The 12,450-nt window shown below is 33.7% G+C and overlaps 1 protein-coding gene across 1 annotated transcript in view; it reads right to left on the bottom strand.

Moving 5' to 3' along the window:
- The window catches only part of PCDH11X (protocadherin 11 X-linked), a 199,529-nt gene that overhangs the window by 124,455 nt on the left and 62,624 nt on the right, over positions 1 to 12,450 (bottom strand). Inside the window, 1 exon segment of the mRNA XM_004685886.2 lies at positions 11,951 to 12,031. Coding sequence (XP_004685943.2) covers positions 11,951 to 12,031 — 81 coding nt within the window.

Below are 12,450 nucleotides of genomic sequence, written 5' to 3'. Positions count from 1 at the left end.
TTAAAAAATGATTTGTGCATACAAGAACTGGGTACAGGCCAGAGGTGGGGGTGTTGAGAGGATACACCAGAGACAGTGGGGAGCAGAACAGGCAGATGTATGAAGTACACTGCTGAGGTGTGTAGCGGGTGAGACAGGAGAGGTCTGCTGTGCCATGTGTGTTAGCGCCTTGGCTGGCCTGCTATTGAACTAGTGCTTCAGTGGTTCCCAATGGCTTGAGAGTGCTGTCTTTAACCCCTGTGCCTCCAGTTTTTTTCCTTATTCTTTTATAAAGTATCTTTAGCAGTAACATAGAGATTTTTTTTTAACTATTGCTATTTTTCTAGCAATGCCTTCCTCATCTTTTGTAGATTTGAAGATAACATCTTGCGTTGATGAATTTGGGATCCAGTTATTACTGGGAAAGGGCCTGGCTCATGCCTGTGGTACCTTCTCTTTATGGCTCCAGATCTGATATTCTAGATGATGCATGCTCTCAGTGGGCTTCAAAATTTCAGCACCAGTCCCAAAGGGGTAGGATTGAGAGAATCAGGCAATTGCATTTGTATTTACTTATTGGATATCTTTAAGTTAATTTTCTGTCAAAAATGGAATTAGATTTATGTTAATTATTAGAAAATTCAGTGTTTTCTCATATGCAAATAGCATGGGAACTCCTTAATTTGGAGCTGGGAGTAACCGCTTAATTTCTATTATGTTGGCAAATTATCAAATTGCATAATTGAACAATTTTCCAATTCAATCGTTGTAATTCTCTGCACAGTTTCCATCTGGTTAATTCAAATTACTCATATGTAAAAATAGCATCATATGTATGGAGTAAAGATGAAGGATCTATAATCTAGTTCGCTATCAGGGTAAAAATAATTACCTATTGTGGCAAAACTAGTAAATTATAGCTTAGCATAAATTTTTGTTTCCTATTTTATTTCTAACTCAATCATAATTCGTTCACCAGACTAATTACTAAAGATATCGTCATTTTTTCCCTTACAAATATTATAGCCTTTATATGAGGACAGAGAAAATTGTGTAGATAATTACAATTGGTGTAATATCAAATTAGTTTGGCAGCATTTTTATCATTATTGGAGTTATCTTTGTATAATTTTATACCCCCAGAGAATAATTTTTAATCAGTTAACTATGACTTTAACACATATATAATATGAACATTAATTAAAGTCATGACTTAATATTTACCACAGCTCAACTTCACTAGCTATACTGCTGCCACAATTCAATAATATGCAATAAAATCACTCTTCTTGAGTGATCCATGAAGTCTTCAGTTATCAAAAACTTTCATTAAATATTCATGAGCTGGCCCTCCCTGGTGGCACAGCGGGTTAAAGCACAGCACTGAGAATCTAAAGCCGCTTCCGCATGAGTTCGATTCCCGCCTGCCCCGGAGGTGACCACATGGCGTGGCAGACCTCTCCTGACCCGCCCGCTGCTCCCCTCAGCAGTGTACTTCGTCGATCTGCCTGTTCTGCTCCCCACTCTGTCTCTGGTGAATCCTCTCACCCTCCGCATCTCTGGCCTGTGCCCCAGTTCTGTATGAATAAATAAATAAATCTTTAAAAAAAAAATATTCATGAGCTAAAGTCTAAATTTTATTTTAAAAGGTATTTCACTCCACTGGAGTTGTATCTGCCTCAGACATTTCCCCAGTACTGGTTTCTTAAAGTATCTGAAATATTTTAAGCATATGTATATATTTACTATTTTGTGAAACTATCATGCAGATTTTAATTTCTATATTCAATTTACCATATTGATGCTGTTTTCATCTTCCAAGTAAACATAAAACAGAATAAAGTTCCATTTATCTCTCTAACTGAGTTTATTCTCAGCATAGTTCTACATTCGGGGCATTTTAATGTTTATTTGGCTATTTATCATTGGGGATTTTAGAAGAATGAGAAAATTGTGAGGCTATTTGAAGCTTTAACTATTGAATCTTATTACTCAATAAATATTTATTGAACATCCACTATGTGACAATTATAGTAATTAAGAGCAGATGTGCTAAAAGTAGACTCCCTGGTTCAAAGCTCAGTTCTCCCACTTAACTGTGTGACCTTGAGTAAATTGTTTATCACTAGTTGGTGCTGTATTTTGTCTTATGTCAAACACCAATAAATAATAACTATACAATATTATTTCTGTGAGGGATAATGAGATACTAGGCTAAAACACTTAACACAGTGTCATGAAGTAAGCTCTCAATAGTATCTATCAATTATCACCTTCATTATTATTTTAACTGTACACTGTATAAAACATGATAACACTGATAAGCAAGGAAGGATTTACAACCTACTTAGATCAAGTCAGCTACTAAAATAAAATCTTAGAAATTGTCTGTTAATTATTAACAGCTATATATAAAAGTGTTTTTGAAAAGTACCAAAGACATAGAGGAAAAACTTATCCTTTGTTGCCCCAAGTAAATCAACATTTCACTAAAGTGAATCACAGAAAATTGCACAATATGGATTTAGTTTGCCTAAAGCATGTAATACAAAGATTCAGCTTAAAAAATAATTTTATTCATGTAGTGACTTTAATCAAAAAGTAAAAAGCTAAGTTTATTAAGAGGTTTAAATATTATAAATCTCCAGAGTCACCTGTCTTAATGAATGACCCTTCATGTTAAATCAGTAGTGAAACAAAGGTTTCTATCTTGGGCTCATGGGAGAGGAATCTTGGCTCAGATGATGAGTTCTTTCTCATAGTCATTCTAATTGTGGCTCATGTTGAAATGATTAGATCTATTGTTAGAAAGAGAGCTGTCAACACTAAGGGTACAAAGATTAATAGAAAATTGAGTTTAATTCTTTTAGATATATCTCTGAAGAACCAGTTGAACCATGAATCCACGATATTAAGTTATTAAAGAAAATGTAATTGTTGATTCTATTCACTTTTATCACATGGCTAAAACTTAGTGCAAACAAAGAATAGAAGGATGCAAAATATATTATAACTGGTATTTTATAGATAGAAAAAGGTAAATATGGGCTACATACGCAGGAAAGAGTTGATGCAATAAGCTGGAACAAAGTAAGGTGTTTGTAACTCACTAGAAATGCTCTAACAAAGCTTGGTTTAACTTCAGTTGAAGGTCAAATTTTTTTTAAAGACTTATTTATTTGTTCATACAGAACTGGGGTACAGGTCAGAGGCTCAGGGGCGGTGAGAGGCTTCACCAGAGACAGAGTGGGGAGCAGAACAGGCAGATCTACAAGTACACTGCTGAGGGGAGCAGCAGGCGGGTCAGGAGAGGTCTGCCACGCCATGTGGTCACCTCCAGGGAAAGCGGGAATCGAACTCATGCGAAAGTGGCTTTAGATTCTCAGTGCTGTGCTTTAACCCGCCGCGCCAACAGGGAGGGCCTGAAGGTCAAATTTATCTTTGTGGAGCAGCAACACTTTTCTTCCTTCAGTATTATAATAATCTCATTTTTTTTTATGCCACGAAAGGGCAGACAATGAATTTCAGTCAGCCCTGCCTGAAAATCTCCAAAAATTTTGTCTTAATGTGTTCTTAGATGAGTTACCACTCTTACTTTCTAGTTGACTAGAAATATAAATGTTTTCAAGTTGTAGAAGAGCAACAGTAGACCCCGATTGTCCTACTTTTTCTCTACAAATATCATATCTAAAATATTAAGAGTTTAATGTGAGCACATTTCCTAGAAATAACTGACTATATCAAAATATGAGTTAAATGAGGGTGGGAAAGCTCTGTTAGGTAAGAAGTAATGTGATGTGATTACAATTCTAGAATATTCTGCTAACCATTTAAGAGTTCACTCTAATTACATTACAGGAATAAAAAGAGGAGAAACACTTCTCAATTAATTTATAAGGTTGTTTTTTGTCCTGAAACCAAATTATGCAAGGACAATATAAAAAAGAAAAACTACTGACCAATATCTCTCATGAATATAGAATAGTCTAAACTAAATGCTAACAAATCAAAATTTATAATACATAACAATAATTATACATCATGACCAAGAATATTAGAGGTATGCAAAACTTGTTCAATCTTGGAAAAACAATTTAATCCACCACATAAACAAACTAGGAGAAAAATCGTGTGATACTATCACCTTAAGAATAGAAGAGTACTCTACAAGTTAAGGAGCATTTATAAAATGATTCAATACCTAATATCATACTCAATGAAGAAAGACTTGTGCTATTCCGTTATAATTAGGAACAAGGCAAAGAAGTCTACATAGCACGTAATTATACTGGAATTTCCAGCCCTGCAATAAATCAAAAAAGTGAAAAAACAAACACAAGGATTGGAAAGAATCAAATAGTAATCTTTACCTGTAGACCACATGACTATCTATCTACAATATCCCAAAGATTTAAAAACCCCTACCTAAAGCCCTCCCTGGTGGCGCATCAGATTAAAGCACAGCACTGAGAAGCTAAAGCCACTTCAGCATGAGTTCGATCCCCGCCCTGGAGGTATGGCTGGCAGACCTCTCCTGACCCGCCTGCTCCTCCCCTCAGCAGTGCAATTGTCAGCTGGCCTGTTCTACTCCGCACTCTGTCTCTGGTGAATCCTCTCCCCGCACCTGCACCTCTGGCCTATACCCCAGTTATGTATGCGTAAATAAATACATCCTTAAAAAAAAAAAACAGACCCCTACCTAAAACATCCCAAGGGATTAAAAAATGCCTTCCTAGTAATATTATCAGATATAGAACAGACACAAAAACCAATACATTTTATATACCCAAGCTGAGCAGTGTAAACCAAAATTAAAAATAACAGAATACTATAATTACTCTAAAGATAATAAACACTTATGTATACAACTGTCAACACACTTATAACATCTGAATATTTAAAAATACAAACTGCTGATGAAAAAATTCAAAGAAGACCTAAAAGGCAAAGTATACTGTGTTTCTGGATTACAAGAATCAATAAAGGCTGTTAATTCTCTTCAAATAGAGATAAAAGCTAGATGTAACCCTTACTAAATTCTCAAAGTATTTTTTAATACATAGGTAAGATATAATAAAGTTGTGGAAATCATGCTCCCTGATATAGATGTAATATCAAGGCAATGAATACTGACAAAGGAACAGTACCAGGTATCACTATAATAGAAGAGGCAGTACAGAAATAGACTCACTCAAATAAGGGGGGAAATAATTTAATGAAATCAGGGTAGTCTTTTTGATAAATGTTGCTGGATCAACTGAACATATATAGGAAAAATAACAGCTCAACCTGAAGTTCACGTTCTACAAATAAAACTAGAAAAGAATCATGAACTTATATGTAAGTCATGAACACAGAAAACCTAGAGAATAAGCATAAACTAAAATTTTCAGGATTTAAGGCCAGGCAAAGTGTTCTTAAACTATGCACCAAAAGCATAATCCTTAAAAGATAAAATTGATTAACTAGATTTCATCAAAATAAAAAGTTTGTTTTACAAAACCCTGTGAAGGCAAAGAAAATACAAGGTACAGTTTGGGAGAATATAGTTGCAATTCACATATCTAACAAAGGGATAGCAACTACAATCTGTAGAGATCTCTCAAAATATAAAAGAAATCTAGCACAGAAAATTCAGAATGTGGCCAAAATATATGAAGAACCATTTCCCTGAAGAGGACATCAAAATGGCAAATAAGCACATAAAATGTGTACACTATCATTAGTGTCTTAATCTGTCTGAGTATTATAAATACTATAAACTGAATCATTTGTAAACTGCAACCATTTATTCTTTAAAGAAATATTCTTTATGGATAAATAAGAATGGGAGGCAGAATAAATAAGAATGAGAGACAGTACATGGCTGAAGAAATATCAAGGATTGTAGAATCAAATTATCTGCTTAAACCTTCATAACATTTACAAACTGTGCAATGCATTAAGCTTCTCTGGGTCTCAGTTTCCTCAACTAAGAAAATGATATAAAAATAATGACACCTCATTAAAATTATTATAAAAATTGAGGAAAAGGAAGAATTACTGTATGAATTCTTGTATGAATTGCCTTGTCTGATGCTTTTAGCAGTCACTTAAAAATTAAAGTTATTAATGATTGGAAGTAAAGTACACTACTAAAGGTCAAGGATAATGGCTGAATCTTAGGACTTTAGTCAGAGAATAATGTTGAGTATTTTCTATTTCTAAAGTTAAAAGCCCTGTATTTATATATAATACCACAACAAGACATATTGATTTTTTAAAATTAGGTAGCCTGGTGTATAAAGAGTATATCTAAATTTGGTTTGATATTATTAGATCTTCTACAACATAACACTTCAATACAAAAATAATATTCAAAAGTTTTTTTTTTTAAAGTTTTGACCCCACATCTTTCCATGATAATAGTTAAATTTATAGAATATACACTTTATCTTAACATATAGAGAAATCATAGCAACAACAACAAATCCAGAATTTCTGATCAAAAGATAACTGCTTTAGACATTGAGGAAAACATGAATTATGAAGTCTGTGGCAGTGTTGTAAACCAATGTTATATTGGTTATATAAAAATGGCAAATATAAAAGAAAAAAATAAAAATTGTTATAAGGGTAATAACTTGATTTTTTTTAAAGATTTATCCATCGACTCATATAGAACTGGGATACAGGCCAGTACCCCAGTACTACTGGGTGAGAGGATTCACCAGAGACAGAGTGGGGAGCAGAACAGGCAGATCGACAAAGTACACCCCTGAGGGGAGTGGCAGGCGGGCCAGGAGAGGTCTGCCACGCCATGTGGATCTCTTGCGGGGCAGGCGGGGATCGAACTCATGCGGAAGTAGCTTAAGCTTCTTAGTGCTGTGCTCCAACCCGCTGCGCCACCAGGGAGGGCCAATAACTTGATTTTTATTTGTTTATTTTTCATAATATAGAATTTCTCTCCTTATTTCTGATCATCATAATTTTTCTACCACCAAAGCACCTATAGTCCTCCACCATAGTCCACTGTGCTTTCCTCTACTGTTTTCTACTCTGCTCTTTCTCTCCCCCTCCTAAATGCCTTAGATTTATGCTAGAATCATAGTAGTTTGTCTTTGTCTGATCCTTTGTATATTTTCTCTAGTTTACAAATATAAGTGAAACCATCCAGTACTGATTTTTCTTCTTCTGACTCACTTTATTCAGAATAATCCCTTCCAGCTCCATTCATGTTGCTGTAAATGGCATGAGTTCATCTTTTTTGATCACTGAGTAATATTCCACTGTATGTATATGTGTGTGTTTGTGTGTGTATCACATCTTCTTATTTATTCATCTGTTTTGGGACATTTATAGTGCTTATCTTCACTATTGTAAGTAGTGCTACAATAAACATAGGATTGCAGGTTTTCTTTCAAATTAGTGTTTGGAATTAGAGTATGGAAAAGGAGGTTACTCAAGAGACTAAAATGTATCAACCATGTGGCCTTGCAATCCCACTCCTGTGTATCTATCCGAAGAGCACAAAAGCAAGGGCACAAAAAAAAATTTTTTTTACTTTCATTTTATCATAAGCCAGATTTTGATTTTTAAAAAATTAAAAACATTTTTTGTTGTTTTTTTAAGTACATATGTATCTTAAAAGTATTATCAACAGTATCTAACATGAGACAGAAAATGGCAACTAAAAGGAGTTAATCATATATATACCTTGGAGGTTGTTTTCAGTTTCATGACACCAATGAATGTGTTCTCAAGATAAATCTACTCAGGAAGAAATGTCCAAGTGGTCTTTCCAAGTAGGCACATATTGAAATTAATTTTTAAAAATGCTACTTAAATACAGTCCAATATATGGTATTTCAGCTGTGCATAGTCAGGGAAGGCAGTTTTCTTGAAAGATCTACTTTTTTTTTCTTTTTAAGAGAAGCAGAAGCACTACTATTGACCCTCACCTTAAGCATCTAACTTTCTTTTTATGTTTTTTTATTTAAGAAGGAAAAAAAGAAACAAAAAAAAAAAACTTGCGTGACTTACTGTTTGAATAATTGCTTGTCATCTAGAATATGAAAGCATTATGAGAATTGTTTTTACTTTATAAAAATTGATTAGTCAAACCCCTATAGGTTTCTTATCTGTGCTATAGTATTATATTAATGTAGCATTCCTGCAAGTGAATTTACTGTTAGTATACTGACCTAGTGATCCTGGTAGTCAATATTCCAAGATTACATGACAGTTCTTTAAAACTGGAAATTCTTAAATTCTATCATCAGTAATTAGCCTTCATCATCCTACAGAAAGATTTTCAGGGCCTCCTTAGTGGTGCAGAGGTTAAAGACACAGCATTATCAAGTTATTGCCAGTCACTGCAGCATGAGTTTGATCCCTGGCCAGGGAGCTGACCCACATGGTGCAGCAGACCTTTCCTGTCTTGCCTGCTGCTCCACTCAGCAGTGTATTTCAGTAGATCTGCCTGTTTTTCTCTCATCTCTCTTTCTGGTGAACGCTCTCACCCTCTGCATCTTTGGCCTACACCCCAGTTTTTATATGCAAAAATAAATAAATCTTCAAAAAAAGATTTCATTAGGATAATCATAGATTCATTACTTCTAAAAGTTTCTAGTTATCTGATTATTTTAATATCTCATTTCAAAACCTTATTGTGTTTATGGTCCCTATGTTTTATTGTCTTTTTATTTTCACTCTAGAATCATAAACTGCATCTTAAATTTGTCGTATGCAAGTGTATACATGTGTGCTAATTAAAGAGAATATTATATTAGCTTAACACCAGAAAGAACTTCCTGTTGTAGAAGGGAAAATACAAATCGTTATAAAATACTGTATGACCAGTAAAGTTAGAATACCATAAATCTGGCACATGGATACAGCATTTTGGAGAACAACCGCTTTTGAGTAGCTGTTTCCCCTGAATACAACATAGATACTGGGATATTAGTTACAGATTTTTATGACTCTGTTAGCTCATGTATATTTCAAAGGAGTTCTGGAATATTTGATTCATTTTATAGTAGCATTGAAGAATCATGTAAATTTTTAAAAATTAAGGTATGTACCCCAGCTATGTATAAAAATCTTTGCTAAAATGTCTAATAAAATGCTAAAAGAAGTAGATTTATAAGGCTATTTCTTATATGGAGATTGATATTTTCATTTAATATTCTTCACTCAAAATATGTTGAGTGATTTTATGTTATACAGGTTACTTAATTAGTTGCAAAATTGACTTTTACAGCTAAGAACTGCTATTCTTTAATATTTGCTGAATTTTTAAAGATAAATCATTACAGTCACTATCTCTAACATGAACTTTAATTAATTGGCATCTGAATGGTTGAGGGGGAAATTATCAAAAAGTTAAAATATTTAAGAGGAAGGTTGGAAGTAATTTAATAATCTGGTGCATTCTAATTTTAGTAGTTTGTGTTTTCAGATCATTGTTTTTACATCCTCTTAAATGAATATTGAATAACTTATTAAAGATGAGATACTTCATAAGAAACCATATACACTTATCCACAAGATAAGTATGTTTTTTAAAGTTTGTAGAAGCAAGAGTGATGTTTGTTAAAAAGCAAGGTTAGAAACTTCCTACCCATATCCTATACTTAACAATACTATAAAATTAAATTGACCATTCTACAATGAATCTTGAAATTCAAGTCTCAATCAGGAGTGAAAAGTAAAGTTCTCACATTCTTAAAAGACTTGGGTAACAACAAATCATCAAAGTAAAAGCACCCAAGGTATAAAAAATATGTGTATGTCTAAAAATTTTTTAAACAAATGTGATAATCTCAAATTGTTAAGAAACTAGTAAGTCAATTATATTTTACTCCATTTTGTAAAATATAATCAGAAATATTTGAATAGATTAAAATATTGTTGGTAGTACATGCCTTTATTCATAGAATAGCGTTACACAACAAAGTCAAATTCCATTTGACTCCTGCTTACTTCAATGGTACCTCATGTCAGACAGGAAGTTCAAATTTTTGTATTTAAGGTATATATTTTTAGAATATATAGTTTTCATCAAAACTGCTGGTGTGGAGACTGAAATATATTCTTAGTTACTGACTGACCACTAGTCTATAGTGCAATATATATTTAGGGGATAGATTCACATCTCTATAAATATATGTACCAGAAAAAACCATGGCCAAGTTCTAGTATCATTCATGGGACAACTTATCAATGCTACAAATGCACATTATATCACCTTGCAGTTCAGATTCTCACCAATTTTCTTCATGAATCACAGGTGTAAAGTTTGAAAATCAGCTTGAAATTTGGCAAAAACTCACTAATTCAGAATGGTGTAATTTAAAACTTGTAAGAATTTGGACAGATGCTAGAATTAGTATACCTTTTATTTAATTAATCATTGTTTCCAACAGTGCATAAATTAATTCTGTAGCTCTTCCAAAGAGCATAAATTAACTATGTGAAGTATTATAAGATGTTATTACATAATGGATGGCTTTACATTTTTAAAAATTATATAAAATTAATAACAGGCAAGTGTGATTCTCTTTTCATTAAATTTCTGTTGTTTCTCTATCATAGATTGTAGACATGCATTTATCTACATTTTCTAAATTTATATATATATATATATATATATATATGTAAAGATTTATTTATATATGCATATAGGACTAGGGTACAGGCCAGAGGTACAGGGGCAGTGAAAGGATTCACCAAAGATAGAGTGGGGAGTAGAACAGGCCGCCTGATGAAGTACACTGCTGAGGGGAGCAGCGGGTGGGTCAGGAGAAGTGATCTATCCCACCATGTGTGTCACCTCCTGGGGCGGGAATCGAACTAATACTGAAGTGGCTTTAGCTTCTTAGTGCTGTGCTTTAACCCGCTGCGCCACGAGGGAGGACCCTAAATTTATATATTTTATAAAAACAAATTACAAGGCATTTGAAAGGAGCTGAAAAGAGGACTAAATATGGCTATTTGACACCCAAGGGGTCAGATTCAGGATCTTTACTTATTAAGAGAAAATTATCAAGACATAATATAATAAATAAATACAAATGTTTAGACACTGGTGTCCACACTTCCCTCAAAAAGTTAAATCAGGGCTTTTGCCAGTAAAGCAAATTTGAATGCATTTTTAGTCACACTTTAAGCTGCCCTGATTAAGTAAAGGAGAATTCTTTTAAAGTACCGTATAATTTTATTTTTGAAAAAATAATTGCTTTTAAAACAAATTGTTCTATATAATAGTAAGCTATAATTTTAAAGTGTAATTTGAACATCAGCTCAAAGCTTTTTAATCCATCATCTCAGAAATAGCCATTGACATAAGTGGAATAGACAATCATGTACAAGATACTTTGAAAAATGCTTGTACCTGATCCTACAGATAAACTAACTCTACTAGTATCACATCACACTGAGAGAAAACATATGTACTAACAAAGTTTCACACTAGAGTTCATCAGAAAATCATCTAAAGTAACTTAAGGTTACACATACTGAGAAACACAATGTTGAAAGGTAAACTGCAGGGCCAAGTGGAAGCACCGTGATTAGCTTATCAAGGCAACAGGAATACCCTAGAGCAGTTTCAACCTCCCACGTGAATACATTCTTAAGAGGTCAGTACAGAATTTTCTCGTCAGTGTCACTGAGGTAATCTTTGTAATTCCTCAAAGGAAGATGAGATAATCTGCCACATGACCTTTGTCTATTCCCTGTGGGTGGGTTACCTTAGTTTGAAATAATTCCCTCTTTCCTTATCTTTCCCCATTGCTCCATATAAAACCTTTTCATTTTGCATTTTTAAAATCACATTTTTATTTTCCTGTTGGGATGTTGTCGCAATTCATGAATTTTTTTTCAAATTAACTTGGATAGGCTTTTATCAATAGAATAAATTTCTTATGCAGTTTTAAAAATCAAAGAAAGAGAACTGAGATGAATTATCAAGTGTTTCTTTTCATACCTGTGATTGGGAATGAGTCCATATCTCCACAGTTGTTGACTCTTTCTTGGGGGTACAAGATTGCAAAGCTTCCTTCATTGGCTTTAGAAGAGAAAAAAAGAAGCATTTTTTAAGATGTTTGTTAAAAGTAAAAAGCATCGTACATTGTAACTAGAATATACTTTGAACACAGGTAGATGGAGTAGTGATTTAGTAAATTATACCTTTCCAGACATCATAGTTATTGAGGACTTAAAAAGCGGCAGAAAGATCTTTATGTTTACTGGTCAACAAAAATTCCTTTCCTCAAATACCATACTACACCCAGTGTTGTATTTAAGCCTCCCATTACATAAATAATGGAGTTGTGAGGAACAATTCTTCACTGAGACATCTTTGCAATAAAAGACAGATTTAGGCCCTCCCTGGTGGAGCAGCGGGTTAAAGCACAGCACTAAGAAGCTAAAGCCACCTCAGCATGAGTTCGATCCCCGCCTGCCCCGGAGGTGACCACATGGCGC

Source organism: Condylura cristata, unplaced genomic scaffold (assembly GCF_000260355.1).
Source record: "Condylura cristata isolate star-nosed mole 26May11 unplaced genomic scaffold, ConCri1.0 scaffold00019, whole genome shotgun sequence".
Taxonomy (NCBI): Eukaryota; Metazoa; Chordata; class Mammalia; order Eulipotyphla; family Talpidae; genus Condylura; species Condylura cristata.
Note: the sequence above shows the minus strand (reverse complement) of the source record. Positions and strands in the feature narration are given on the sequence as shown.